The 27,958-nt window shown below is 51.3% G+C and overlaps 1 protein-coding gene across 4 annotated transcripts; it reads right to left on the reverse strand.

The window, feature by feature from the left end:
- Positions 1–51: 51 nt before the first annotated feature.
- On the reverse strand, positions 52–27,958 carry chd6 (chromodomain helicase DNA binding protein 6). 4 transcript variants are annotated; one of them, XM_068595201.1, is made up of 45 exons: positions 27,753–27,958; positions 24,401–24,450; positions 22,704–23,307; positions 21,636–21,759; positions 21,007–21,160; positions 20,771–20,920; positions 20,383–20,448; positions 20,178–20,239; positions 19,860–19,977; positions 19,508–19,597; positions 19,103–19,240; positions 18,747–18,868; positions 18,372–18,615; positions 17,273–17,449; positions 16,961–17,104; positions 16,785–16,883; positions 16,528–16,684; positions 16,085–16,295; positions 15,797–15,992; positions 15,517–15,681; positions 15,235–15,414; positions 14,976–15,086; positions 14,693–14,895; positions 14,420–14,500; positions 14,186–14,304; positions 13,601–13,760; positions 13,426–13,515; positions 13,209–13,312; positions 12,989–13,115; positions 12,701–12,779; positions 12,482–12,539; positions 11,544–11,916; positions 10,956–11,176; positions 10,509–10,606; positions 9,652–10,422; positions 9,315–9,566; positions 8,670–8,961; positions 6,912–8,276; positions 6,021–6,172; positions 5,528–5,776; positions 4,160–4,756; positions 3,857–4,069; positions 2,767–2,907; positions 2,420–2,524; positions 52–1,871 (listed from the first exon to the last, which is right to left on the reverse strand). In XM_068595201.1, the coding sequence occupies exons 2-45, from the start codon at positions 24,428–24,430 to the stop codon at positions 750–752; spliced, it is 10,314 nt and encodes a 3,437-aa protein (XP_068451302.1). In that variant the 5' UTR covers positions 24,431–24,450; positions 27,753–27,958; the 3' UTR covers positions 52–749. The 4 variants fall into 4 exon arrangements, with proteins under 4 accessions (XP_068451302.1, XP_068451305.1, XP_068451301.1 ...); XM_068595204.1 differs by lacking the exon at positions 27,753–27,958 and adding an exon at positions 27,110–27,462 and having other exon boundaries at positions 4,160–4,690; XM_068595200.1 differs by lacking the exon at positions 27,753–27,958 and adding an exon at positions 27,110–27,462.

The raw sequence follows: 27,958 nt of genomic DNA on the forward strand, positions 1-27,958 counted from the left end.
ACGTTGTTTTCTTGAGTGAAAACAAACTAAAGTGAAACATTGACACAGAACCAGAAACACGGACCCGGTTCTGAACGGATCCCTTTAATGTACAGTCTGATTACCCACAATCCCCCTCTCGTCCACAAACGGAGAAACCAGGAAGTGTCTGCAGAAAGAAAGAAAACAGCAATATACAGCGAGGGGTAGAAGAAAGAAACGCTGATGAGGAGGAGGCCCCGCCTCTTCCTGTTGGATGTTTTCCTCTCCTCCTCCTCTTCAGTGTCAAAGTGATTTCAGGGAATCGAACCCTCGCATGATCCGAGCGGAATGAAACCAACGACCTCATGATTGTTCTCTGCTTCCATTGAGGACAAACAGAGAAGGACTTGAACTCTGAACTTCTGTTAAAAAGAAGTCATAGCAGCAACGGCAGCATTGATGATCAATAATAATGATGTCATGATCAGAGCATGAGGAGTCACATGACCAGCTGCTTCTGCGCCACAGAGTCCTCCGAGGAGGAACACAACGTACGAGTTCCCCTTCAGTGCTGCTCCTCAGTAGGAGTCTCAGTCCGGATGCAGGGCGGACGGGAGGAGCACACAGGGTTTCTTACACTGCTGTTTGTATACAAGGAGGAGGAGGAGGTGGAGAAGGAGCAGGAGGGGGCGGGGCTTACAAACAGAACCAAGGGGATAATTGTTTCTGAGTCAGCGTCTTCATTAAAGTCTTTACACGGACATCGACTGACAGACACGGCACAAACTTTACACTGGAGCGCTCCTCTCAGGCTCCTCCCCTTCCACCTGTCTCTGCTCCTCCTCCTCTTTCTCCTCCTCTCTCTCCTCTTCTGGAGGGTCATTGGAGTCTGGTTCCTGGGGCTGTGGAAGGGCGGGAGAGGTCGGGTGAAGGTCAGCCTGGAGCGTCCTTTCTCTCTCCTCGACCTTCCCGACAGCCCCATCCTCCCTCGCCTCCTCTCTCTGCGTCTCCTCCTCCCTCACTTCCTCCCTCACCTCCTCCCTCTGTGCCTCTTCTCTCTGCGTGTTCTCCTCCCGCACCTCCTCCCTCTGCGTCTCCTCTTCCCTCTGCGCCTCTTCGCGCCCCCTCTTCCTTCTCCTCTTGGGGCTACCCGACTCCCCCGGTGGCATGGCGGGCAGTGCCATGATGCCGCCGTGTGGCAGGAACATGTGCGGGTACAGCAGGCCGTGCGACATGCCGGGGATCAGGAACGGGTTGAAGGTCAGGTGGCTGCCAGCGCCCAGGTGGGCGGCGGCCAGGTGAGACCTGCCTGCGGACGCGATGACCTCTCCTCGCTCCTCCCGGCTCCTCTCCTTCTCGCCAGAGGAGGTGCCGCCCTCCCGGTCGGCGGACGCGGCGGACGGCGGGTCGGCAGCCTCGGGCTGCGGCGCCGTGGTCGTGGTGACCTTAGAGGCGGAGGATGAAGAGGAGGAGGAGGAGCCGTGGTGGGCGGCCATCATCGGCCCCACGCTGAACAAGGCGTGTTGTGGGACGGCGCCGCCGTGGGGGATGCCGTGCAGCATCATGGGTAACATGCTCAACCCGTTCTTGGCGTCCTCTGCCGAGGCTGAAGCTCCGCCCCCTTGGACGGCGGCGGAGAAGCCGTGAGGGAAGCCGGCCGCCATGATGCCGGAGATAGGGATCCCGTGAAGGCCGCTGCGCAGGTTCTGCATCATCATGGAGTCCATGCTGCCGATCAGCCCTCCGTTCATGAAGAGAGGCGGGCCTAGGCCGGAGGGGGCGGAGTCAGAGAGGGACAGAAGGGGCTTCGGCATTTCGCTGCGAGGGCGACGCCCACGGCGCCGAGAACCTGGGTCTCTGTTCACCGGTTCTGTCAGGATCCGACAGAACTTCCCCTCGGGGAGGTAGCCCTGCAGGAGGAGGAGGAGGAGGAGGAGGAAGAAGAGGAGAGATCAAAGGTCATGAGTTACAAGACAAACAACACATACACACACATTGTAAACTCTGAAATGGTCTGAAAACCTTCCTGAACTTGAACAATGATGACATGAAAACTGTGCTCGCTATCAAAATGCCCAATGGGGCCAATAAACTGCAGACTTTTGTTAATGTTCTAAACTTTAAATCGTTTCTCTACGTTGAAGTAATGAAAGTCACAAAGGGCTCAAAGACGAGTGTTTCTTTGCTCTCTTCACGACTAAACCTCATTCAAGTCAATGGGACAGTTTGTCAGGAAAACGGCCGGTTGAATCTCTTAGAGAAGTCACAGCTCAGGATTCCCCATCAGGACGCGTTCATGTGCGACGCCGCGCGAGCGGATGCTTGCCAAAGCTTTGTGGGACAATGATTATTATTATTAAGCCCGCAGGAGAACCTAAAGGGCTCTTTAGACAGCTCAATCACAAATAACTACTACAGCTTTGGTGATTAGCGATCATTGAATGTTGTTGTTGCTCACCGAGTGTTTGACCACGTCCGCCCAGTCCGGAGCCACATAGTACTCAGAGTTGGCATCCAGCCACCTGGACAGCTCCTTAATGGCCGGAGCCATCGCACCACCGAGCTGCAGGCAGGAAGCACACATCCATTAATATAATTAATAATACACACTAATATCATGAATAATACACACTAATATCATAGAATAATACACACTAATATAGAATCATACATAATATCATTAATAATACAAACTAATATCATAGAATAATACACACTATCATCGAATATTACACACTAATATCATCAATAATACAAACTGATATCATGAATATTACACGTTCATATCATGAATACGGTTCCTACCCGGCGTCCGGTTCCCCGGTGCACGACAGGAACCCGCTCTTCCCCCGTCAACGAGTTGATGTCCAGCTTGGTCGGGTCTTTGCAGCGATGCCTCCTCTGCTTGGGACGCTCCACGAAGCCCTGAAGCAGGCCGGGCCCAGCCTGGGGGCAGAGAGACCACCATCAGACAGACTACCTTGAGAGAGACTGCCACCTGAGAGACTGCCACCTGAGAGACTACCACCGAAGACTACCAACAGAGACTACTATCAGAGAGACTACCACCAGAGAGACTTCCATCAGAGAGACTGCCTTCAGAGAGACTACCATCAAAGGGACTGCCTTCAGAGAGACTACCATCAAAGGGACTACCATCAAAGGGACTACCATCAGATAGACTACCATCAGATAGACTACTACCATCAGAGAGACTACCATCAGAGAGACTGCCTTCAGAGAGACTACCATCAAAGGGACTACCTTCAGAGAGACTACCATCAAAGGGACTACCTTCAGATAGACTACCATCAGAGAGACTACCATCAGAGAGACTACCATCAAAGAGACTGCCTTCAGATAGACTACCATCAGAGAGACTACCATCGAAGAGACTGCCATCAGATAGACTACCAGAGAGACTACCATCAGAGACTACTATCAGAGAGACTACCACCAGAGAGACTGCCTTCAGAGAGACTACCATCAGAGAGACTGTCTTCAGAGACGGCCACCAGAGAGACTACCATCAGACCCTACCATCAGAGAGACTACCTTCAGACACTACAACCAGAGAGACTACCATCAGAGACACTGCCTTCAGAGAGACTACCATCAGAGAGACTACCATCAGACACTACAACCAGAGAGACTACCATAAGAGACACTGTCTTCAGAAAGACCCCGTTGACCGAATTATTTACTGTTGATATTAATTAATAGTATTAACTTCTATTTCACGCTTTTCCTGCCTTTACGGCTCTCGGTCCAGGAAACACACCCACCAATCACAGGCCTTGTAAATCCTCTCATGTGATCCTACTCGAATAATCACATGTGTGTATTCCTATGACCAGATGAAGGGCCCCGAGCCCACAACAGAAGGAGCTCTCACGTGGGAGAAGGAGGGCAGGTCCATGCTGTATCCCGGATTCTGCCTCAGCCACTCCATCAGGCCTTTGCTGGCCGCCTCCCGGTCGATGGCCACGATCTCCGGCTGAGGGGGAGTCTGGGTCGGGGTGGGCGTGGAGGAGGGTGTGGGGGGGCCAGGGGACGGCGAGGAGGTGGAGGAGGAGACGGAGGAGTGGCTGATCAGCTCCACTCGGCCCTGCAGACACACAGGAGGAAGAGTGAGCTTCATTGTACTTCCAACAAACGACAACGACGACAACACCAGAAGCCGCCTCCCTGGACCCACCTGTGTGTCCGGGAGGTGCAGCCCTCTGCTTTTGGTGAACTCAGAGTACAGCGCCTCCACGTTTCTCCTCCTGCCTCTCCTCCTCCTCAGGGAGTCGTCTCCCCTCAGGCTCCCGTTGACGATCTGGCCTGTGACGGGGTGGATGAGTCCGGCCTGCAGGATCCCGGCCATGTCCATGCCCACGGAGCCGGGCAGCGGCGCCGTGATGGGCGGCGGTGGAGGCAGCTGGTGTCCCGGAGCCCCCACCGCGTCCCCGGACACGCCGCCGCCGCCGGTTTCTCCAGACGACTTGGTGAGATCTATGGCCGTCTCCTGCCAGCCGTTAATCAACATGGCGGCGCCGTGATGAGAGGGCGGGGCCACCACCGGCGCAGCACCGCCGGAGCTCGTGGAGACGGCCGTGTGGCACGACGGCGCCGACTTGCCAGATAAAACCTTGGCGGCGGCGGCGGCGGCAGCCTCATAGTCGAATGACCTGCGACCTCCCGCTCGTTTGAGCTCGGGGAGATAAGGAGGAGCCACGAGCCTCTCCTGTAAGAGAGGCAAGGAGGTGAGGCGCCAAGCTCCGCGCCCACAAGCGCCGCCCCGCGACATGTACTGATGGACAGGTGTAGAGGGTAGACAGGGACGGGAGAGAGACGATGGCTTAGTTAGACAGACATATGGACCGAGACACAACACAGAGGACCTGCCAGCCGGATCTACTGCCGGCCACCAGCCGGATCTACTTCCTGCCCCGAGCCGGATCTACTTTCTACCACGAGCCGGATCTACTTTCTACCACGAGCCGGATCTACTGGTGGCACTTAAAGAGTTTCAACAAATGAATTAACTGGAAAACATTTTACATTTAAAATGAAAACAAATGTTTGCAAAACACAAAGATAAAGTCTACGACTCTTCGGAGCAAGAAATAAAAAAATGCATCTATTTTATTTTTCGAAGGAACTAAAAATATTAGTATTAGTAGCACTGTTACTACAATTAGCATTATTATTATAAGCAGTATTACTTATCAGTTTTATAACTTTGATTCTTATTAATATTATTAACACTATTATAACATTAAACATTAGTACTATTAGCTTGAGAACACTATTGTACTTTTAGCCTTATTGTTATATTATTATAATAACTTGTATTATCAGCTCTATTAGAACATTAGACATAAGCATCATTATTATTATCATTATTAGCACTATTAGAACATCACACATTATTATTATTAGCACTATAAGTTTATGAATAGGGTTAGCAGCATTAGCAGTGCAAACCCCTGTATGGACCATGGCGTGAGACAGATACATGGACAGGTGAAGGATACAGAGACGGGGAACAAAGGGGTTAACTGAAGAGGGATGCTCTCACCTTAGGCAGTCTGGTGAGAGGCGGGGGGATGGAGAACCCAAGCCCCGGGCCGGTCTGCTGGATCCGGGGCTGGCCGAGGACGGAGCTGGAGGCCGTGGTGGGGAGGAAGCTGGCCCGGTGCTGGTGGTGCTGGGCTACACTGTTGGCCAGGCAGGAGCCGGGCGAGTCGTACTGCTCACTGGACGAAGGCCACTTCCCCTTCAGGATGGCGTGACAGATGCTGTCCAGGCGGTTGATGATGACCCGGTCCTACGAAGGAGCAAAGAATAACGCGACAATTTCATTCAATTGGTGGAGGAAGCCACTTGGATGGACTCTAAATGATCAGCAGCTCTTTCTGCTGCCAGAGGAGAGGATGAGCTGAGGACGTCCTACATGAAGGGGGAAAAGAAAAGCCTTCAGCTGTTTGAGTACGTCTTCTTGCAAAGAAGCTTTTGTCGCAGAGAGGACCAACATTTCGTGCCGGTTCTTCAGAACCTGAACTGACTCTTACTTTGGGCCACTCGGAGAATGAGTACAGAGCTTTCTCCTGCAGCAGCTGGGCGATGGTCGGCTCCCTGGAGTCCTGCAGGCTGTCAGAGAGATCGCACCTCGAGACCGGGGCTGCACACCTGGGGCTGCCTGCGTAGCCTTCCACCACCGATACTGAGGAGGACGAGGAGGAGAGGGGGAGGAGGAAGAGGACGAGGAGGAGGAGGAGGAGGAGGAGGAGAGGGGCAGGAAGAGGGAGAGGAGGGGGAGGAGTCAACATGACTAAATTCTAAGAATGTAAACATCAAAACACTTTGCATGTGGTCTGCAGGAAGTGATTAAAACCATGTGACGCATTAGTCAACAGGAAATTCATTTGAACAATTTGAATAATGGATTCATTGTTTCTCATCATTTATCAAATCAGATTGACGATGAGATTATCTGAGTCCTGCACTCAAATGTCTCAGTGGAACATCAGTTGTTTAGATCTTGAGATCTACAGAGTGTTGTGACAACACAGGCTGGACAGGTACGTTGTGGAAACTTACGCTCAGGATAGGTAAGTTCTGGAAAGGTACACTCTGGAAAGGTACACTCTGGAAAGGTACACTATGGACAGGTACGTTCTGGAAAGGTACGTTCTGATCAGGTACGCTCTAGAAAGGTAGGCTCTGGAAAGGTAGGTTTTGGAAAGGTACGCACATACAGAGGAACATTTTGAACCATTCTGATCAGGTACGCTTTAGAAAGGTACGCTTTGATCAGGTACGCTCTAGAAAGGTACGTTCTGATCAGGTACGTCTGAAGCGGCACTGCTCGAGTTGACATTCGATGATTAATCAATCGATATCTTAACAAGGGGATACTCGGTAGCTGCAGCTGTGAATCAACCTCTTTAACTGGCTCTCACCTGGAGTCGCTGGTCGCTCCTCCTTCACCTGGATTTTCCCCACCAGACCCTCTGAGGAGTCCACCAGCACGTCGGCCTGCTCGAGCTTCGGGGTCAGCACCGTGCTGTCGGCCTCCAGCAGCTCTTGCTTCATCTCAACTTTGATCTCAGGGAAAGCTGAGAAGTCCACGTCCACCGGCTTGGCCTCGGGTTTGATCGCGGAGCCGTCTGGGTAGATGGAGAACTCTAAGCCCTCCGACTTGGCTTCAGGCTTGATGGCGGACGTGTCAGGAAAGGCTATAACATTAAAATCCTCTGTCTCTGTCTTGAGCTTGGCCCCGTCTGGATAGGGAGCAAACCTGAGAGCTACTGGTTTTGCTTCAGGTTTGATTTTGGCGCCACTTGAGTACTGGAGGCCTTCGGGTTTACGGTCTAAGCTCTCTGCCTTCATGGGGGGGCTGAGATCTTCAGGTTCAGCTTTGGTCACCGAGATCTCTGACTTGACCCGGTAGGAGAGGAACTTTCCATGTCTGAAATCAGAGCTGTCAGTGTAGACGTCCATAGGCGGCTCCGCCTTGGTCTGCTCCACCTTGACCTGCAGCTCCAGCTGATGTGGTTTCTTCTCACCACCTCCGTCCGGTAACAGAGAAAGCTTCAGACCAGATGGCTTAATTTCCATCCCGTCTGCAGGGAGAGTCGAGACCATTTTGATCACATGCTGCTCCAGAAGATCGTCTTTTTTGTCCTGCTCAAGGGAGAAAGTCAAGTCTGTATTCTTACAGTCTCTCGTGCCATCAGACGAGTTCAGATCTTCAGCTGCACTGTCATGGTTCTCCTGATCCATGGACTCTTCACTTTGGAGTCCGGTTCCGTTCTTTGCTTTTAATGCTACTGTGGTGGGTGAGACCAAAGCAGTGGAGCAGGAGGGCGACGCGTATTCAGTATAAAGGCTCTGCAGCACCATCTCACTGGGTTTCACGGCTGTGTGTTTCTCTGTTGTTTCCTCACAGGGTTGAACCTCCATAAGAGACACTTGCTCCACCCGCCCTGCAGAGATCTCATCCACTTGACCCGCCAGATCCTCTGGGTGCTCTCTAGCTGTGTTCCCCAGCAGTGTTTCAGTGTTCAGAGAGCTTTCTATGGTCTCTTCCTCCACCGTCTGGTACAAAATCAGCCCGTCCACTTCCTGTCCGGGCTCTTCAATAGACTCTGGACATGCAAGGCCGCCCTGCTGCTCCAGCTTCTCCAGATACGGGTGGGCGTCGCTCGGCAACTCCTCCTTGTGCTCCGATTGGTCGAAGCCCCCCTGGAGGTCTTCTTCATCCTGGTCGAGTCCGGCCTCTGGCACTACTTCCATGGGTGGATCCAAGACTCCCAGACGAGGGTCTGTGAGCGTATGACATGAGATGGAAGTTAAGTTATTGTGATTAAAGCACGTGTTCAATGACTCTTTTATGTTATGTCATCTATGAAGTCATCTCATTGTTAATAATAAACCACTGACGGACACCACAATCCTTGTTTCAAGTTCTGTATTATTTAGATTTTACGTTTATTTATAAGAAGAATAAACTCATAAAAGCCACTAATTGAGGGAACAGTTGGGATTGATCAATACCATTAATATTGATCCATTCACAGTGTAGTAAACCAGGAATCTGTTCGGATCCAACAACACAAAAAATAATGGAACATAATAATAATAATGTTGTATTTAAATTTTCATGAGACCAGTCTAACTTAGTTCCTCAACACTTCCACCATGTTTTCTTAACGTACCTCGCTCTGCTTCACGCTCTCCGCTCCCCAGACTTTCATCTCCTGATTTCTCCTCGTTCTGCGTCTCGCTCCTCGACTGGCCCCCCACCTCTTCCTCCTTGTCGTCAAACTGGAACTCTGCGCCTTCTTCCTGGCCTCCTCCTTCCTGCACGGGATCGGCCAGGCGCTCAGTGAGATCGGAGTGGCCCAGCCTATCCTGCGGCTCGTGGGCAGTGATGTCCGACAGGGAGAGAGGCGGGCTGGCCGACAGGTCGGTCTGATCGGCGCTGGGTTCCTCGCTGACGCTGATGTCCTGAGACAGAAGACAAGAGGGTCAAAACGAGACCTCCTGGGGTCTGTGAAAAGGCTCACAGGAACTACGAAAGGGGGCAACCCTCTCAGCTGCACCCCTTTAAAAAAACAACATTTTCAGTACGATCGACAAACGGTTTGCTGTTATATTCGTTAAATTAATCTAATTTTATAAAAATTTCAAATGCAGGATTGTATTTATGTATTTTTAATATGCGTGACGTCATAAAATAGGGCGGCAGACTTTCAAAGCGTCATTTTAAAACCTTTGAAGAGCGCTTAAAGTTCAGAGGGTTGTGGATATTATGGTCTGTTTGAGGCCTAACGGTACTGAAAGCTTTTAAATGAAGTCACCTTGAAGAGCATGTAGCTGGAGGACAGCGGCTCCACAGGGTCTCCTGCAGAGGGGTGGGAGGGGGAGGACGAGGGCGGGAGGCCCAAACACTCCTCCAGAGTCCCGCCCTCCTCGTCTGCTCGGCCCCCCTGCGCCTCCTCGTCCTCCTCCTCCAGGAAGCCGGCCTCCAAAGCGGACGGACCCAGGATGGGGTCGGACTCATTGAACATGTGGTGGGCCGGACTGGAGTGGTCCGTCCCGTCCCAGGGAGCCTGCAGGAAACAGAGGAGGTGAGGTGAAAACCGGGATGCTCACATTCAACCCACAATGTCACCAGGAGAAACCAGAGCAGAGTACCTGTAACTGATCCAGCTCCACCGACGGGGCCATCAGCCCGGTTTCCTCCGACGAGCCCTGCTCCCCGACCAGAACGTCGCTCCTCAGCTTGGAGTCCAGGTCCGATCCCCCGACGGCGTACGAGTTGAGCATGCTCTGCCCTCCTGCGGCGGAGTTGAAGGGGAACCCGTTGAGGGCGTCTTTGGAGGCCTTCCCTCCGTGCAGAGCGTCTGCAGACATGGCGTCGTGCTGCAGAGAGCCCAGCTCCAGGCTGTCCTCCAGCGGGGGGCAGTCCAGGAAGTCTCCCCGCGACCCGGCCACAAGGCCCAGGCTGGGCGAGGCAGAACTGTGGGCGTCCAATGAGAGTGGGGGGAGGTGGGAGGAAGGGGAAGGCGCCGGGGCAGGCCCGGGGTGATGCTGGTGCTGCTGGGAGGACTGGTGGGGATACTCAGGAGGCTGAGCGGAGTCGTACAGGCAGCAGTGGGGATACGCCGAGGTGGACGAAGACAGCATGCCGGGATGCGTCACCAGGTGAGGGTGCTGGTGCGTCACCAGGTCAGGGTGCTGGTGCGGGTGCAGCTGGGAGGGGTGCCCCCTCACGTAGTTCCTGTGAGCCTCCAGGAAGCTCAGCTGGGGGTCGTTCAGGATGTAGAAGTCGGTGCGGCTCAAGCCGTGGCGCGCCGCCCCCAGGAGGAGGTCCCGGTCGTGTTTCCCGGACTCCCACCAGACCGGCAGGTAGAGGGAGGGCCGGCACAGCTGGAGGCGCGCCGACAGCAATGGGTGACGCAGCACCTGGGGGAGCAGAGTGCAGACATCAGAAGAAGTTGAAGTTACAGGTGAACCAGGAACCAGGTTCTGAAGCGCCATGAAGAACACACCTGCTCTCGGATCTTTCGGAGCAGCTCGATGCGATACAGAGTCCTGGCCGCTCGCTCTTCTGTCAGAGGATCCACCAAGACAGCCGGATCCACCGACCCTGCAGGAACCAGAGGAAGAGGAGCAGGAAGTAGAGGAGAGGAAGAGGAGGGGGTGACAGGAAGGAGATAAATGGGTTCAGTTTGTGTTGTTCATCCTCCAATCAGAACGATAGAATCACTACAACAAATATGCAATTTGTGGAAAACAAACCAGCTTAAAATAATTTATTCATATTCGTTTAATGTCAAAATGGTGAAAAATCATTGAAGAGCAACTGACTCCTCCACCAGCAGAGGGCAGTACTGTTCCTGTAGAGGTCTGCAGTTGCCCCCCTGACCACAGAGACCTAGTTCATGCAGAGACCCCATAAGGGACTGGGCCTGGCCCCTGGAGGGTGCGATCCCCACCTGGAGCAGGACCCTCGTCCCTCCTGGGCGGCAGCTTGCAGGCCGTCCTGCACATGTTGACGAAGGAGTTGAAGTATCTCTCCAGGCTCTGGTCCGTCTTCCTCTCCAGGCGGGCCAGCGCTCTGAACTGGGACCAGTCGAAGGCCTTCCTGTCCGCGTCGTACAGGACCCCGTACGAGGACACGGTGCGGTAGAAGTCCGCTTGCTCCCGACGAGTCCACCTGAGGCCAGAAGGTTCATCAGGAGGTTTGTGGTCGTTAAAGAAGGGACACGAATATGTAGTAAACAAGATGCTGAATGTAAACAACTATCATTATATGTAGTAAACAAGATGCTGCATGTAAACAACTATCATTATATGTAGTAAACAAGATGCTGCATGTAAACAACTATCATTATATGTAGTAAACAAAATGCTGAATGTAAACAACTAGCATTATATATAGTAAACAAGATACTGCACGTAAACAACTATCATTATCTGTAGTAAACAAGATACTGCATGTAAACAACTAGCATTAAATGAAGTAAACAAGCTGCTGAATGTAAACAACTAGCATTATATGTACTACAAAGCACTTTGCGTACCTTCTCTGCCACTCCAGGAACAGCGGGTCCGGTTCAGTTGCGACCACGGAGCAGCGCCGTAGCTCCTCCCCCAGCTGCCACGCCAGCGGCCCGTCGCTGTGGTGACTGTGGGTGGCTCCTCCCACCCCCGTGCCGGCCAGGCCGTCGTGAAGTAGGAAGTCGTGCCGGAGTGGCGGCTCGCGGCGCAGCGTGAAGCGCTGATAGGCCGTGATCAGGCGCCGGAGACGAGCCGTCAGGGCCGGGCCCGCGGGCCACACGGGCCGGGCCTGCACCACATGGAGCGACGCCACCCCGGTGCCGGGGCCCAGGACCGCCGTGCCGGTGCTGACCAGAGCCCCGTCCTGGACGCACAGGTCACCTGACATCTGGGAGTCTGGGGAGGGAGGCGATCACATGACTTCATGCACATTGTGACCAGTGGATTTCCATGACTTTTCTGTGACTTATAACCACATTTACATGAATTTTAAATGGTGAAAAGTCATGGAAATCCACATTGGACATGCTTTTCCATGACTATAACACATTTTCATGACTTTTGACAAAATTTCCATGACTTTAAACCAAATGTCCATGAGCAAACATTGTGTTAAATCTGTGTGTAAAGAGTAAAAAGTGACAAAATGTAGTATTTAATTTAACAATGAGGATTCAAAGCATACAGTATACCTTAAATGACACAAATGAATTAGACACAATAGTTTGATTAAAATAATAAACATGTATATAGATGCCTGTATGTATGCCTGCTTATATGTTGAGCCATGAACACATGAATATAACACATTTATTGGACTTTTATTGGACTGTTCCAGGTTTTCAATGAGCGTATAAACGCTGATAACTAATTCTTGCCTCTGTGTGAAATAATCCCTTTAAACCACAATCATCCCTCATCAAAGAGGCTCCAGCGCTGGTTCTAATCCCTCATGTCTCACCTGGACCGGTACTGTCGGGTTTGTCAGAGGTGTCGGTGCTGGAGCAGGTTTCTTCTCCCTGTTGAACACATTAAACACGTCAAGCGTTCCTCTCTTTTAGATTGAACTCAATTTGTTTCTGTTGGTTTCTCCACAATGAAAACTACAACACATTAGTGACATATATAGTCATAATCAGGATTAGTTGTCTGTAATAAAGGAGTCAGTAGCGCTCCTCACCTTGCTGCTCTCGTCTCGCTCCTCTCCTCCTTCAGCTTTGCCTTCCCCTTCGTCCTTCCCCTCCTCCCCTTTGATCACGCTAACAAAGAAATCACAGAAGAAGAAACCTTTAATAACCAGAGTTCAGCGAGAGGACTCGTGAAGGAGCGTCCGCCATGTGTCACGACAGGAAACTGTCTGTCTGTCTGTGTGTGTGTGTGTGTGTGTGTGTGTGTGTGTGTGTGTGTGTGTGTGTGTGTGTGTGTGTGTGTGTGTGTGTGTGTGTGTGTGTGTGTGTGCGCGCTTTACCTGTCCGTCATGTCGGCCCCCCCATCACCCGCCTGCTCAGCGGACAGAGCGGTGACGTCTGGCATCCCGACTCTTTCCAGGAAACACAATTCTGGGTCGGCACGCATGGCGTTGTAGCGCTCGTAGCCTGTAGAGACACACACACACATTACACACCCACACACACACGCACACACACACACACACACACCTTATACACACACAACAGCAGCACCCTCACCGTGCTTGTGGACTCCGGTGAGCAGAGACTTGTCGGCCTCAGCGTCCCACCAAGCAGCCGGGATCTCGATGTAGTCGATGTCTGGTAGAGACACCTCCAGTTTACTACACACACACACACACACACACACACACACACACACACACAGTCATTATCTCCAATCGCAGAGCAGCATCCAGCGAGGCGCCCCGTGATGTCACTGTGATGTCATCGTTACCTGGCTGGTGTCCCCTCTCCAGCTTGATTGGCAGCTTCACCCAGCACCTCCACCTTCAGGTAGTACAGCATGCGGACCCTTAGCAGCACCCTGCGGGTAGAGGGGGGTTAGTGTGGGCTTGTCGGGGGGGAGACAGGAAGTCTGCACTGTCCACTTCCTGTCCACGGTCACTGACTTGTTGCAGTGCTGCTTCAGGTGCTTCTTGTAGCTGTCGTCCTGGAGCAGCAGCTCCGGGTTGCAGTGGACCAGCCAGTCGGCGCTCTTCACCTCCGACACGTTCTGCTGGTTCTTCAGCTTCTTGCCCTTTCGACCCCGAGGAACCGGCGCCGACAGCCCTGAAAGGGAGAGAGGGACATCATCACCTGAGCGCTCCATCTTTACTGCTTCATCGTGATAGTGTTCTCTTTGTTTTATAGATGCATCTCTTGTTTCTGTTTTGTTAAAGCTGCGGTACAAATAAATGTTATTAAACACCTGATTTAGTTCAATAAGTTAAAAAAAGAGGATGTCTAGTAGATTTCTTAGCATAGCACAGCCACAACCAGGCTGTAGTTGCATCGTGGGTAATTTAAGCATGTGTGAATATAGCTCTGGTTCATCAGCACATGAAAAAAAGCTAATGACAGAATAAACTTCTTATTTAAAGATGCTACATTGACAATGCTACAATTATGATGCTCCATTGAAGATGCTACAGTTAAGATGCTACATAACGATGCTATGCTAATGATGCTACGTTAAATGAACGGGGAAGGCTCACCAGAGTGGTTGAGCAGGTCCTGGTCCTCGCCCTCCTTGGTGGGTGTGATCAGGTCCCAGATGAAGCTCTTGATCTTGTCGTCTCCTTTGTAGTGCCTCAAGCAGTAGACCAGCAGAGCCCTGGAGGACAGACCAGAAGATTCTTTCACTGAAGACACAAGTCCTCCACTGAGGAGACAAATCTTCCACTGAGGAAACAAGTCCTCCACTGAGGAGACATCACAACGCTTCTTACCGACAGATCATCTCCATGTCCCGCTCTGCCAGCTGCCACTTGAAGCGGCCGTGAGTCATGATGTCCCTCCACCGACCCCACCTGCAGACGCACCAGGAGGACACCAGGAGGAGACGCACAGGAGACCAGGAGGACACCAGGAGGACACCAGGACAGGAAACACAGAACAAGAAGGCACCTTTAGTCAGCTGAAACCTTCTTCACCTCTCAGCACAGTGAGGATGATCTGTTAACTTGTCTGCATGTCTGCCTGCATGTCTGTGTGATCGGTACCCGAAGATGAGCAGGTTCTTCTCCACCCTGAAGCACTCCGCTCTGAGGTACCGTCGGCTGCGTTCTCCGAGCCGTCGGGTCCGACAGGGCCGGTCCTCTGTGTCGCTGTCCAGCTCGGAGAACTCCATCAGCTCGTCGTCCTCGAAGGAGTTGTAGTGCCGCGTCTGCTTCCTCACCCGGGGGGTGTCGATCACCAGGGACTCCTGAGGGGAGAGAGCGGTTCTCTAACTGGTGTGTATATATTGAATGAATATGTATATATATGAATATGTTGTATTTGTACCTTCTCAGATTTGGAGTCGATCTCCACCTCAGCGATCTTGGCCCATTTCTGCCAGAAGTTGGGGTCGTCCAAAGAAATGTCCGTTCGGTTTCCAGATGAGATGAAACTGGCCTGAGGACAGAGGTCAGAGGTCAGAGAGTCACATCCTGCTCTGATGGAGCTCAAGCCACAGATATTTCGTACTTGGAGTATTCGAAGTTTCTTTTCTAAGACCAGCGATCCTAGACAGACTGCGTCCTGTGTAGTATTGTAATAGTACCTTGGCAAACGTGGACCCCTTCCCTTCGGTCTGGATGGTGATGGTCTGAGTTCGCCTCTGAAGAATCTGATCGATGTCTTCCTCACAGAACTTGGAGCCCTCATCTTCATCGTCCATCAGCGCTCCGTATGCTCCTTTCTTCAACAGGTCCTCCACCTCCAGCTTGGACAGCTGCTGCACCTGCACACAGACAGGTTGAGAGGGGAGACGGACGGGTTGGGAGGGGAGACAGACTCTGAGGACCAGTCAGACCCAGTCTCTCTCTCTCTGAAGGTCTCTCACCCCATTAAGGCCACCCTTGCGGTTGATGTCCTGCAGGACGGCCTTGTCCAGGCCGAGCTTCAGAGAGGCTTTATCGAACATCTCCCTCTCGTAGGAGTTCCTGGTGATGAGCCGGTAGACCTTCACCGCTTTGCTCTGGCCGATCCGGTGGCAGCGCGCCTGGGCCTAAGGAGATGATGTATAATAATAATTGATTAATATGTGTACAGATTATGATTATATATATATCTATATATATATATATAGATATATATAAAAATAATAGTTCCTATATCCTCACCTGCAGGTCGTTCTGGGGGTTCCAGTCCGAGTCGAAGATGATGCAGGTGTCTGCGGCCGTGAGGTTGATGCCCAGCCCTCCGGCCCGGGTGCACAGCAGGAACACAAAGCGGTCCGAGTCCGGCTTGCAGAAGCGGTCGATGGCGGCCTGCCGCATGTTGCCCCTGACGCGGCCGTCGATGCGCTCGTATGTGTACCTGCAGAACAGACGGGTACTGAGGGTCAGCGCCAGGCCCAGATCTCCATGGAGCCACATGCCCTCCACGGAGACAACCCCCTCCCTGCTCACCGCCTCTGGATCAGGTAGTCCTCCATGATGTCCAGGCAGCGCACCATCTGGGAGAACACCAGCACCTTGTGGCCTCCAGACAGCAGCTTGGGCAGCAGCTTGTCGATCAGGACCAGTTTACCAGCAGCCTGCACCATCGCCTGCAGCTGGAAGTCCGGCGCATCCGGACTGTGGGACCTTCTGAAGCCGTCCAGGATCTTCTCCTCCGCTCCTGAGAGGACAGGAGGAGATACACGAGCGGAGGAGACAAGGGGAGACAAAAAGGAGATATAAGAGGGGAGGAGACAGGAGGAGATAGGCTGTCAGCTGTTGTTTAGCTGTTTAGCTTTCTGTTGTGTCTCTTTGTTCTGACAATGATCTGCTCATAAGGTGTGTGTGTGTGTGTGTGTGTGTGTGTGTGTGTGTGTGTGTGTGTGTGTGTGTGTGTGTGTGTGTGTCCTCACCTGTGATGAGGTATGGGTGGTTGCAGCACTTGCGCAGCTCCATCATAGTGTTGATGAGGTTGGGCATGTTGTGCTGGTGGGCTCCCCTGGACAGGAAGGAGAAGTTCTTCTCCAAGATGGCCCGGTAATACTTCTTCTGGATGTTGGTCAGCTCCACCTGCAGGAAGAAGAGTTTCACTAGTGGAACCCCACCGAGCCCACACGGTTCACTAGTTGACGCAGAACAGAGGAAGCCTCTGACTTGGTGGTGTCCTCACCTCAATGATGGTCTCCTCTTTGGGCGCCAGGTTCTTCTCCACGTCGTCCTTCAGCCTCCTAAGCATCATGGGCTTCAGGATGGCCTGGAGCTTCTTCACCTGGAGCAGAAAAGGGACAGATTGTCTCCTGGACTCAAGAGACTCAGAGCCGCCATAAAAACACGAAGGAAACACACCTGCTCGTCTGTCTTCAGGTCTCCGAACTCCTCCAGAAAAGTGCTTTCTGAGGGAAACTGCAGCGGCTCCAGGAAGTTCAACAGGCTGAATAACTCCTCCACTGAGTTCTGCAGAGGGGTTCCCGTCAGCAGAACCTTGTGTTCCTGTTGGAGCACAGAGTTCAGAACATAGAGGATAAACACCATGAGTCCCTCCTTCAGCTTCTAGCATCTTTAAAAGAAATGGAAGACGGGATCTGAGTCCAACGAGTCATCCTGAATGAACCATAGCCTGCAAGCAGAACATAGAACCGTGATTCTGACGGTGCTGACCAGGTTCATGAGCTTCAGTCCCTCCAGCAGTTTGCAGTTCCTGTTCTTCAGGCGGTGAGCTTCGTCAATCACCACGCAGCGCCAGTGGAGCTTCCTCAGCTCGGGGCAGTCGGCCATGATCATCTCGAAGGTGGTGATCAGCCCGTGGAACTTCAGCACACCGGGCATGGTGTTCCCCTGAGAACCAATAATGTTGACATCAGCATCAATCAATTATCTACTGAAGCAACATAAGGGTCACAGCTCTTTAGAGACAGGATCTCAGAGGGAACCTCAGGAACCAGAAAGCAACACAGACTCAACATGTGAACCATCTCAGCCCGGTGAGCGACTCCACAATGACCTTTACACTGAAGTAGAGAACCTTACCCACACATTCAATAGAACCCCAAAGTGGGGAACCTTACCTGTACATTCAATAGAACCTTGTAGTGGAGAACCTTACCTACACATTCACTAGAACTTCATAGTGGAGAACCTTACCTACACATTCACTAGAACCTCGTAGTGGAGAACCTTACCTACACATTCACTAGAACTTCATAGTGGAGAACCTTACCTACACATTCAATACAACCTCGTAGTGGAGAACCTTATCCACACATTCACTAGAACCTCACCTACACATTCAATAGAATCTCAAAGTGGAGAACCTTATCCACACATTCACTAGAACCTCACCTACACATTCAATAGAACCTCATAGTGGAGAACGTTACCCATACATTCACTGGAACCTCGTAGTGGAGAACCTTACCCACACATTCAATACAACCTCGTAGTGGAGAACCTTACCCACACATTTACTGGAACCTTGTAGTGGAGAACCTTACCCACGCATTCAATACAACCTCGTAGTGGAGAACCTTACCCACACATTCAATACAACCTCGTAGTGGAGAACCTTACCCACACATTCACTGGAACCGCGTAGTGGAGAACCTTACACACACATTCACTGGAACCTCGTAGTGGAGAACCTTACCCACACATTCACTAGAACCTCGTAGCAGAGAACCTTACCCACACATTCACTAGAACCTCGTAGTGGAGAACCTTACCCACACATTCACTAGAACCTCGTAGTGGAGAACCTTACCTGCGAGTCTCTGTAATACATTTCGTACTGCAGGATCATCTGCCGGCTGATCTGAGAGCCGTGGTACACGATGACGTTCAGGTTGGTCCACGTGCGGAACTCCCTCTCCCAGTTGGTGATGGTGGACAGCGGCGCGATGATGAGGAAGGGCCCGCGGATCCCCTTGCTGAAGATCTCGTACAGGAAGGTGATGGACTGGATGGTCTTTCCCAAACCCATCTCGTCTGCCAGTATGCAGTTTTTTCTAGAGGAGGGCCAGTAAGAGAGAATGTTTTAGATGTGGTTTACCACTATCACAGAGTCTGTGAATGTTTGAACACAGGTTGAACTTTGTGTGTGCGTGTGTGTGTGTGTGTGTGTGTGTGTAGTACTCACCTGTTGTACCAGTTGAACAGTAACCAGTTCATTCCCTCTAACTGGTATTCTCTGAGCTGGTTTCCGTTCCTGTAATCTTTGGAGTGGTCCAGCTTCTGCCATTTGTCTGGAGGAGGACGCTCCTGCAACATGAACACCTTTCATCACATGTGATGGAACAAATGTGTCCCACACAGAACGCATGTCCATCAGGTCCTCTGGTTCTCTGCAACACAACTTTGTGAGACCGTAATAGACGAGGACAAAACAAACAAACAAACAAACAAACAAACAACAGCTGACGGAGTGAATAAGGAATGTATTCAGCTTTGTAAACTGCAGTGTTTCGCTTCTCATCTTCTCATGTTTCCACTCACCATGTGTCGGAGGTCTGCTGGCAGTTTCTGGATCCCCTCAAACTCTTTGATCTTCTCTGGGTCCAGGTCCTCCTGCAGCTCCCAGGTCGCCTCCTCGTAGGAGAGACTGCACCACTTCACGAGGTAGTGGGTGACCTCCTACAACAGACACACACCAACGGTGTTACCCGGTGTTACAGTGTTACATAGAGATAGCTGGGGATAGCTGGCGCTACATGGAGTTAGCTGGCGCTACATGGAGTTATCTGGCACTACATCTTGTATTTGTGATTTTGGGCTATACAAAATAAACTGAATTGAATTGAATTACATGGAGCTAGCTGGCGCTACATGGAGTTAGCTGGCGTTAGCAGGCGGTACATGGAGCTAGTTGGCGGCATCACTGGGTGTTCATGTGCTCCCTACCTCTCCCGTCTCAGTGTCCGTGGTGACAGCCACCTCCAGCACTCGGTCCACCTCCAGATAGTCTGGGTTGAACAAGTCCTCCTCATCGGGCTGAAGAAGAGACAACAAGACCTTACTGAGTCCTCATTATCAATCAGGTGAGGGAGCATTTCAAACCACCAGTGATTATTAATGTCAGTCTTAAACGCTTTATTTGTTTTTTACAGTCGTGTTTAATTTCTCCATATTGTTCTTGAACTCTGTTCTAGGCGTCAGACACGCGTCCACAAGAGGTCACTGCTCTGCTCCATCTCCTGCATCAATGGTCACGATGGCATTGGCAGGACAGACCTGAACGTGAAGCAGGAGGTACCTCAGAGAACAGGTGTCTCATCTGGGCCTGCTTGGTCCTGAAGCGTTTCATCTTCTGGTGGATTCTGGGGTCTTTTTCCAGCTCCTCCAGCGTGGCCCACTTGCAGTGGAGGTAGGAACTACAACAAGGCACAAGCTCTGGTTTAGTTTCTGTGCACACAAAGCTCCTGTGTGCATGCAGAGAGAAGAGCTGTTCAGTGAAGGATGAGTGTCTCTGTATCAGCTGGGACTCAGCTGGCCGGTGGACAAGCGATGGACAGGAGAGGAGACTAGAGTCCTTTAAACAGACTCGATCACGAACAGAAGAAGAGAAACTCACAAGTTTCTGTACTTCACGTAGAACTCCTCCCTTTCCTCTGATTGGTCCTCTGAGGATGAAGGCTGTGAGGAAGAGGAGTGTACAATGAACATGTGAGGAGCAGCAAAAGAGAACACGTTAGTGTTAGTGTGTGTGTGTGTGTGTGTGTGTGTGTGTGTGTGTGTGTGTGTGTCTGTGTCCTCGTCTGTGTGTGTTTGCGCGTCACCTCTTTCTTTACGGGTCTCACAGACAGAATCTTCTCGATGATGTTGGCTTCATCCTCAGGCGGTTCCTGACGGAGACAGAAGAGATGAAGGTCATCATCGTCATCACTGAAACATCTTGAACAGTGAAACATGGAGACGTTTGGTGGTACAGCAGCATGTAATGAGCCTCGTTCCGTCTGATGACGTCACGGTAATCAGGTGATGTCATCGCAGAGTCAGGTGACTGAGAGGAGCAGGAAGAGTCAGACCTCGTCTTCCTCATGAAAGAAAGAAGCGCCCTTACATGGAATAATAAACTAATGATTTCTTCCTCCTCTTGAACCTTGGCTGTGGCAACATGCGATGAAGGGGAGTGAGCGAGGAAGAGGCCAGCAGAGCCTTCCTCACCTCGGTCTGCCACGCCAGCGCCGTGGCGTTCAGCGCCGCGATGCGACCCGACCCCAGAACCCCGATCGTCTCTCCGTCGTCGTCCACCACCTTGAAGTCCAGATCCTCATTGTACTTCCTCCTCTTCACCTGGCGGCCGGAACGCCGCTTCTAGAGAGGAAGAGGAGGGGGTCATTTATATAAATAAATATGAATAACCATGAATATGAGCATATTAAGGGTCTGTGTCCTCTCACCGTGCTGTCCAGGGCGTCCTGGCTGTCCTCCCCTCCTATGGTGACCTTTGACCTTGAGGTAGTGTCATCGCTGTCCCCGCCCTCCTGGAGCGCCTGCTCCTGGTTTCTCCTCTTCCCCTTCTTCTTCTTCTCCAGCGGCGCTGCACCCGGATCTCTAAGGAGAGAACAAAGGGGAGGAGCAATCAGCTTCCGCCCTGAGGATTCAGAGTGCATCGTCTCCTCACTGCTCTCACATCTCAAGGTACCACCGATAACCACAAGGTACCATTGCCCCCGATCACCACAAGGTACCATCGCTTCAGATAACCACAAGGTACCATCGCTTCAGATAGCCACAAGGTACCATCGCCCCCGATAACCACCCGGTACCATTGCCCCCGATCACCACACGGTACCATCGCTTCAGATAACCACACGGTACCATTGAACCGATAACCATGCGGTACCATCGCCCCCAATAACCATGCGGTATCATCGTCCAGATAACCACACGGTACCATCGCTTCAGATAACAACACGGTACCATCGTCTCAGATAACCACAAGGTACCACCGGTTCAGATAACAACACGGTACCATCGCTTCAGATAACCACACGGTACCATCGCCCTGGGTTTCAGGAAGTCTCACCTGGGCTTGCGGCCCCTCTGTCTCGGGGCTAAGGGGACCGGGGTCTTGCTGTTGGCCTGTCTGTTGTTCTTGCCGTGGCTCTGGGCGCTGTGGGTCTGTCCCTTAGTGAGGACAGTAGGAGGTGCTGTGGAGGACAGAGGAGACACACTTCAGAGGACATGGACATGACTTGTGTTAAACTGACGCTTCACAGAGAAACCAGCGCTCGATTCCCAGAAGAGGAACCGCACACAATGAATGGATGAATGATGGGAATCCTTCATATAAAGCAGTGGTTCTCAAATTTTTTATGTCACACCCCACTTTGAAGGAAGCAAAATCTTCGGGCCCCACTGCCCCAACAACATTGGAAAAAAATGGTCCAACTTTTTGAGACTCCTCTATTCATGCTTTTTTAATTAATAGGATTTTTAAAAAATCCCTTTCAAGTAAACCAGATTGCTCCATCAGACAAAAAATAATAACATATGCAATCACCTTTGTTAAAACAATGCAAATGAAGTTATATACAGTGGTCCCTCGTTTATCGCGGGGGATACGTTCCAAAAATAACCCGCCATAGACGAAATCCGCGAAGTAGTCAGCTTTATTTTTTACCATTATTATACATGTTTTAAGGCCGTAAAACCCCTAACCACACACTTTTATACACTTTCCTCAGACAGGCATTAACATTTTCTCACATTTCTCTCTTATTTAAAAAATAAGCCCGAGCATGTTTAACAAATTTCATTTTAATGATCAATCTATGTGGTCCTCTGACCGTATTCTGTCCTGTACAGGAGACACTGCACGCAGGAGACTGATTGACAAGGGTGTACAGTACAGTCCCTTAGCTTAATGAGGGCGCAGAACACAATGATACTAAGGATGGTACAATGCAGAGAAGAATTTCCCCACTGTGGGATTAATAAAAGATTTATATATATATATATATATATATATATATATATATTGAGAATCTGCATTTCCCCCCGCACTCTACCTGTAATACATTGGTATTAGAAGGCATTGATTGATATCAGAAGCAATTGATTGGTGTCAGTAGCCATTGATCAGCTGTCGTACCTTGGTTGGTGGGAACAGGAGGAAGGACTTTGACCTTGGGTTTCCTTCCCCTCTTGCCGGGGACTTTGACATGAGCCGGGTTGGGGGCCGCCGTGGCCCCTGGCGGTTTCCCTCCTGCCACATTCTTCAGCTCCTTCCTGGCCTCCTTCCCTTTGCTCCTACGCTCCTTGGACTCCTTGCTCCTCCTCAGTGTGACCGTCGCTGCCTCCTTCTCCTCCTTCCGTTTCTTTGGTTTGCTGCTTTCCCTTTCCTCTAACTCCCCTCCCCCTCGTTCCCGTTCTCTCTTGTCCTTTTTCTTCCTTTTCTTCTTCACCCGGCCTCCTCCTCCTCCTCCATCGTCCTCCTCGCTGAGGGAGGAAGGAGGTCGTGGCGCTCCTCCGGAGTGCTTAGCGGCGTGAGCCCCAGTCGCCACGCAGTGATTGGACGCAGTGCTGCCGACGGGGCTGAGGAGGCGGAGCCGGTCCCTGGAGCCCACAACCAGGTGACCCCGAAGGATTGTGGGAAGGGTTTGTGCGTTACTCTTCTGGTCCGAGGAGGAGGAGGAGGCTGCAGAGGAGGAAGAGGAGGCCGAAGGGGGCGTGTGCTTCAGGACACCAGTGAACATCTGGAACACAGAGAAGCTCATTGTTAGCCTCCGGTTTTGGTCTCACTCACACACACACACACACGTTTTGGTTGGTTTGGTTACGTTATTAGTACCTGTAGAGGTGTGTGTGTGTGTGTGTGTGTGTGTGTGTGTGTGTGTGTGTGTGTGCGGTGTGTGTATGTGTGTGTGTGTGTGTGTGTGCATGCAGCCGCTCATCGTCCTCTGAGGGGGGTATTGGTGCAGTTACCATGGAAACTGGCTCTCCTTGCCAAAGCTGCGGGCATACACGTCTGTCTCTCTCTGTTTCCCTCTCTGTCTGTCTCTCTCTGTCTGTCTGTCTCCCTCTCTGAACCATTCCTGTCTCTCTCTCCAGATGTCAGACAGACAGTATTGTCCTGAAGAGACAAGGAGACGTGTGCTTCCTTTGTGGTGGAACGTTCACCTGCTTAGAGGGAGCCTACTCTACCAGCTAACATTAGCCTAGCAGCTAACAATAGCCGCTAAGCTAACTTTAGTCTACCATCTAACACTAATACAAACACACACGAGCGAGGGAGTGACTCCTCAGCTGAGGAACGACTGTGTCACCTCCAACTGAACAAAGTCTCGTCTCTGACTCATGAACAGTACCACCAGGAAGGAGGACGCAGGACTCTGGACATCCTCTCTCCTCCTTTCCTCATCTCTGACTCATGGACAGTACCAACAAGAAGGAGGACGCAGGACTCTGGACGTCCTCTCTCCTCCTTTCCTCATCTCTGACTCATGGACAGTACCAACATGAAGGAGGACGCAGGAGCCTGCACGTCCTCTCTATCATCTTCTCAGGGTCTATTACAGGAGTCTCCGTTTAGCAGTAAACACAACACACTCACAACAGGAAGTGATGTCATCTGCCTCTGTTCAGCAGTAAACACAACACACTCACAGTGGGAAGTGATGGCATCTGCCTCCATATTAATTAAGGAGGTGGAGAATGTTAAACTTAAAATCCTGTTTTATTTAAACCCTGCTGAGTAGAGTTTTTTTTATAAATGACCTACTTCTCTGAAGTGTACACGTGTGTGTTTGTGTGTGTCTGTGTGTGTACACGTGTGTGCGTCGTACAAACCTGCTGCTTGTCCTTCTTGTGTATTTTCATCTTCTATTCCTTCACTTCATCTGTAAACACAGAAGAACATAATTCATATTGCTGAGGGAGCCATTCAACTAGTTTAGATGTACAACAAACAAAATCACAACTATATTAAGATAAAATATTCCTTTATTAGTTTCTCAGTGGGGAAATCTGCAGGTTTACAGCAGCAGACGGGTAAAGTGCTCACAAGACACAAATAGTCACACAAAAAATATATATATGAACAATAAAAAAGTAAACAATGCACAACAACAACATCATATATAAAGACAGAATCAAATGTATTTATATTGCAGTTAAAGTGGCCAAGGGAATTGAAGTGATTGAAGTGTTATTAATGTTTTGTGGTGTTTAGCCTGACAGCAGCAGGAAAGAAGGATGTGTGGTTCCTCTCCATCCCACACCAGGGAGGAGTAGCTTAGCGTCACCCTCCTGTCTCCCACCACCTCCACTAGGTGATAGCTTAGCATCAACCTCATGTCTCCTACTATCTCACCAGGTGATAGCTTAGCATCACCCTCCTGTCTCCCACCAGTTCACCAGGTGATAGCTTAGCATGACCCTCCTGTCTCCTACAACGTGACCAGGTGATAGCTTAGCGTCAACCTCCTGTCTCCTACCACCTCACCTGGTGATACCTTAGTATCATCCTCCAGTCTTCTACCATCTCACCAGGTGATAGCTTAGCATCGCCCTCCGGTCTTCTACCACCTCACTAGGTGATAGCTTAGCATCACCCTCCTGTCTCCTACCACCTTACTAGGTGATAGCTTAGCATCACCCTCCTGTCAGAGACCTGGTTGCATCACAAGTCTCTCGTGTTTATTTTACTTTCCTTTAGGTGTCACACATTAAAAAAATACTTTGTTACGATTTTTTTAAAATCCCGCCCATATTTTACTTGAAATAAAACATTGTTGTTATTATAGTATTTATTATTTATAATTCATCTACTTCAACTGGAAATCTGACAATAAAAAGTGTTGAGAAATTATTGAAACAAACTTTATTTAATTTGACGTTTGTACAACTGCTATACCACTTTAATATAAATGGGACTAAATCTTAGATTAAGTTAAATGTTACAGTGACGTTCTGGAGCTTTAAAGAGGACGTTCTGGACTTTTAGAGAGAGAAGCTCCTGGGCCTTAACAAGACGACGCTCTGGACCTTTAGCGTGGCTGAAGGTCCAGAACGTTCTCTTGCTAAAAGTCCCAAACGTTCTCTTGCTAAAAGTCCAAAACGTTCTCTTGCTAAAAGTCCAAAACGTCCTCTCGTTATAGGACCTTTAGTGTGGACGTTCTGGACCTTTAGCAAAAGGAAGTTTTGGACCTTTATCAAGAAGACGTTCTGGACCTTTAGAAAAAGAACGTTCTGGACCTTTAGAAAAAGAACGTTCTGGACCTTTAGCAAGAAGGTTGTTCTGGACCTTTAGAGAGGACTTTCTGGACTTTTGGGGGAGGACAATCTGGACCTTTAGTAAGGATGTTCTGGACCTTTAGTGAGGATGTTCTGGACCTTAAGCGAGAGGGTGTTCTGGACCTCAAGCGAGAGGGTGTTCTGGACCTTTAGAGAGGATGTTCTGGACCTTAAGCGAGATGGTGTTCTGGACCTTTAGAGAGAGGACATTCAGGACTTTTGGGGAGAGGACGAGAAGACAGCGGGCGAGAAGATGAAAAGACAGAGGGGGAGAAGACAGCGGGCGTGAAGACAGCGGGCGTGAAGACATTCAGCGTGAAGACAGAGGACGAGAAGACAGAGGGCGAGAAGATGAGAAGACAGCGGGCGTGAAGACAGAGGGCGTGATAGGGCGTGATAGGGCGTGATAGGGTGTGAAGACTGCGGCCGTGAAGACAGAGGGTGAGAAGACAGAACGAGCACACAGAGGATGAGAAGATGAGAAGACAGGGGACGAGAAGACAGAACGGGAAGAAGAAGAGAAGACAGAGGATGAGAAGAATAGAAAACAGGGCGAGAAGATGAGAAGACACAGAATGAGAAGACAGAGGACAAGAAGATGAGAAAACAGAGGGTGAGAAGTCAAAAAGACGGAGGAGGAACCCTCTGGACCATTGTGACGCCTGCATATGTACCTCCCTGGGACTTGAACCAGCGACCTTTGACCTTTCGGGAAACATCTGCAGTTGAGTGAGTGTCTGGTCGTCTTGGGGAGCAGGTTAGCCACCACCTTTTGTCTGCTGGGTGTCACACCTGGCCAGGTGAGCGCGTGCACACCACGGCTTTATGACTCATTGTGCGCGCACACACGCACACAAAAACACACACAGTTACACATGTCTCCAGAGGCTAGCTGGCTAACCGCCTAGCTTCTGTGAGGTTTGGGCTAAATTTTCAAAGCTAGCGCGCAGCTAGCGCGCAGCTAACACTAACGCTAGCTTGAATGTTGCTGGATTGACTGCAGCCAGCTAGGTAGCTAGCTAGGAGGAAGAGGAGCAAGAGGAAGCGGAGCAGCTTCCCGGGAGGAAGAACACAAAGCTGCCCGACAGAGACGCAGACACACACGGACACACACACACGGAGACACGGTGTCCTCTCCCCACTGCAGCCGATGCTACGTACCCAGCTAGCGCTGCTGCTGAACCGTCTCCCACACGTGTGGACCCTACAGTCCGTCTCGGGGACCCCTCTGCGCGGATAAACCCTCCCCGGAGCACCGCTCACCTGATGCGGACGCTGGACACGCGCTCTCACCGGCGAGACGTCCGCCCGGTCCGCGCGAGACACAGAGAACCAGTGGCGCGGGTTATTTCCAAGGACACAAAATCGCCATGACAGTTTAGAAAAATGCATAAAAAATTAGCGGGCAGGGGAGGGATGGGGGGCGGAGGGGTGTTGGGGTGGGATGGGGTAGAGGAGGAGGGATGAAGAGAGGAGGAGGAGGAGTGCAACTCTGTGCAATCTCAATTCATCCACATAAAGCTCGCAGGAGTTTATTCAGGCTGGATGCTCACGCGCACCCAGCACCTCGGGGTGCCGCTCACCTCAACCTAAAATGGCCACTGCAGCAGCTGAACACAAACGGCTCCTTCTGCTTTTATTTGGGGAAGATGTTTTTGTTCGACCTGAAGGCTGGAGAGCGCAGCGCCAGCACGCGCAGCGTTCACGCGCTTCCATTGGCTGCCGCCGCGCGCAGCCGGCGCCTCGCGCACGTTTCCATTGGCCCCGCAGCTGCCGGGCGCGCGCACCCGGATCGAGCGGTCCCGGCGGTTCTGAGGCGGGCCTGGTTCCCCCTGGCTGCGCGCGCACCGCCTGTTCGCTGTGTACGTGGTGGTGTTGTTGTTGTTGTTTTTGTTGTTGTTCTTACCGCAGACCTGCAGGTAAAGCCTCGTCCCGGAGCGGCTGCATCTTGGAGACAAACAACGCGGGGTTCGGGTGCTGCTTGGCCGCTTCTACCGGTCACGTGGCCCCGCGCCGCTCCATCGGTACCGGCTCTGAAGGGCGGGAACACTCCACGTCTGCTGCGGGTCGGGTTTCGGTTCCCGGATGTTCCTTTTGCTCCGTCTGCGCTGT

The sequence above is a fragment of the Clinocottus analis genome, unplaced genomic scaffold (assembly GCF_023055335.1).
Source record: "Clinocottus analis isolate CAN_PGR_092001 unplaced genomic scaffold, fCliAna1.0.p SCAF_3, whole genome shotgun sequence".
NCBI lineage: Eukaryota > Metazoa > Chordata > Actinopteri > Perciformes > Cottidae > Clinocottus > Clinocottus analis.

Bases quoted from the DNA above. Each gene is read 5' to 3' on its own strand.
- chd6 (XM_068595201.1), bottom strand. From the start codon at position 24,430: ATGAAAATACACAAGAAGGACAAGCAGCAG. The intron at 21,161-21,635 runs GTGAGACTTCCT...TTCTCTCCTTAG, and splicing joins CAGAGGGGCCGCAAGCCCAG to AGATCCGGGTGCAGCGCCGC. The intron at 10,423-10,508 runs GTGTGTTCTTCA...CTGCTCCCCCAG, and splicing joins TCCGAAAGATCCGAGAGCAG to GTGCTGCGTCACCCATTGCT.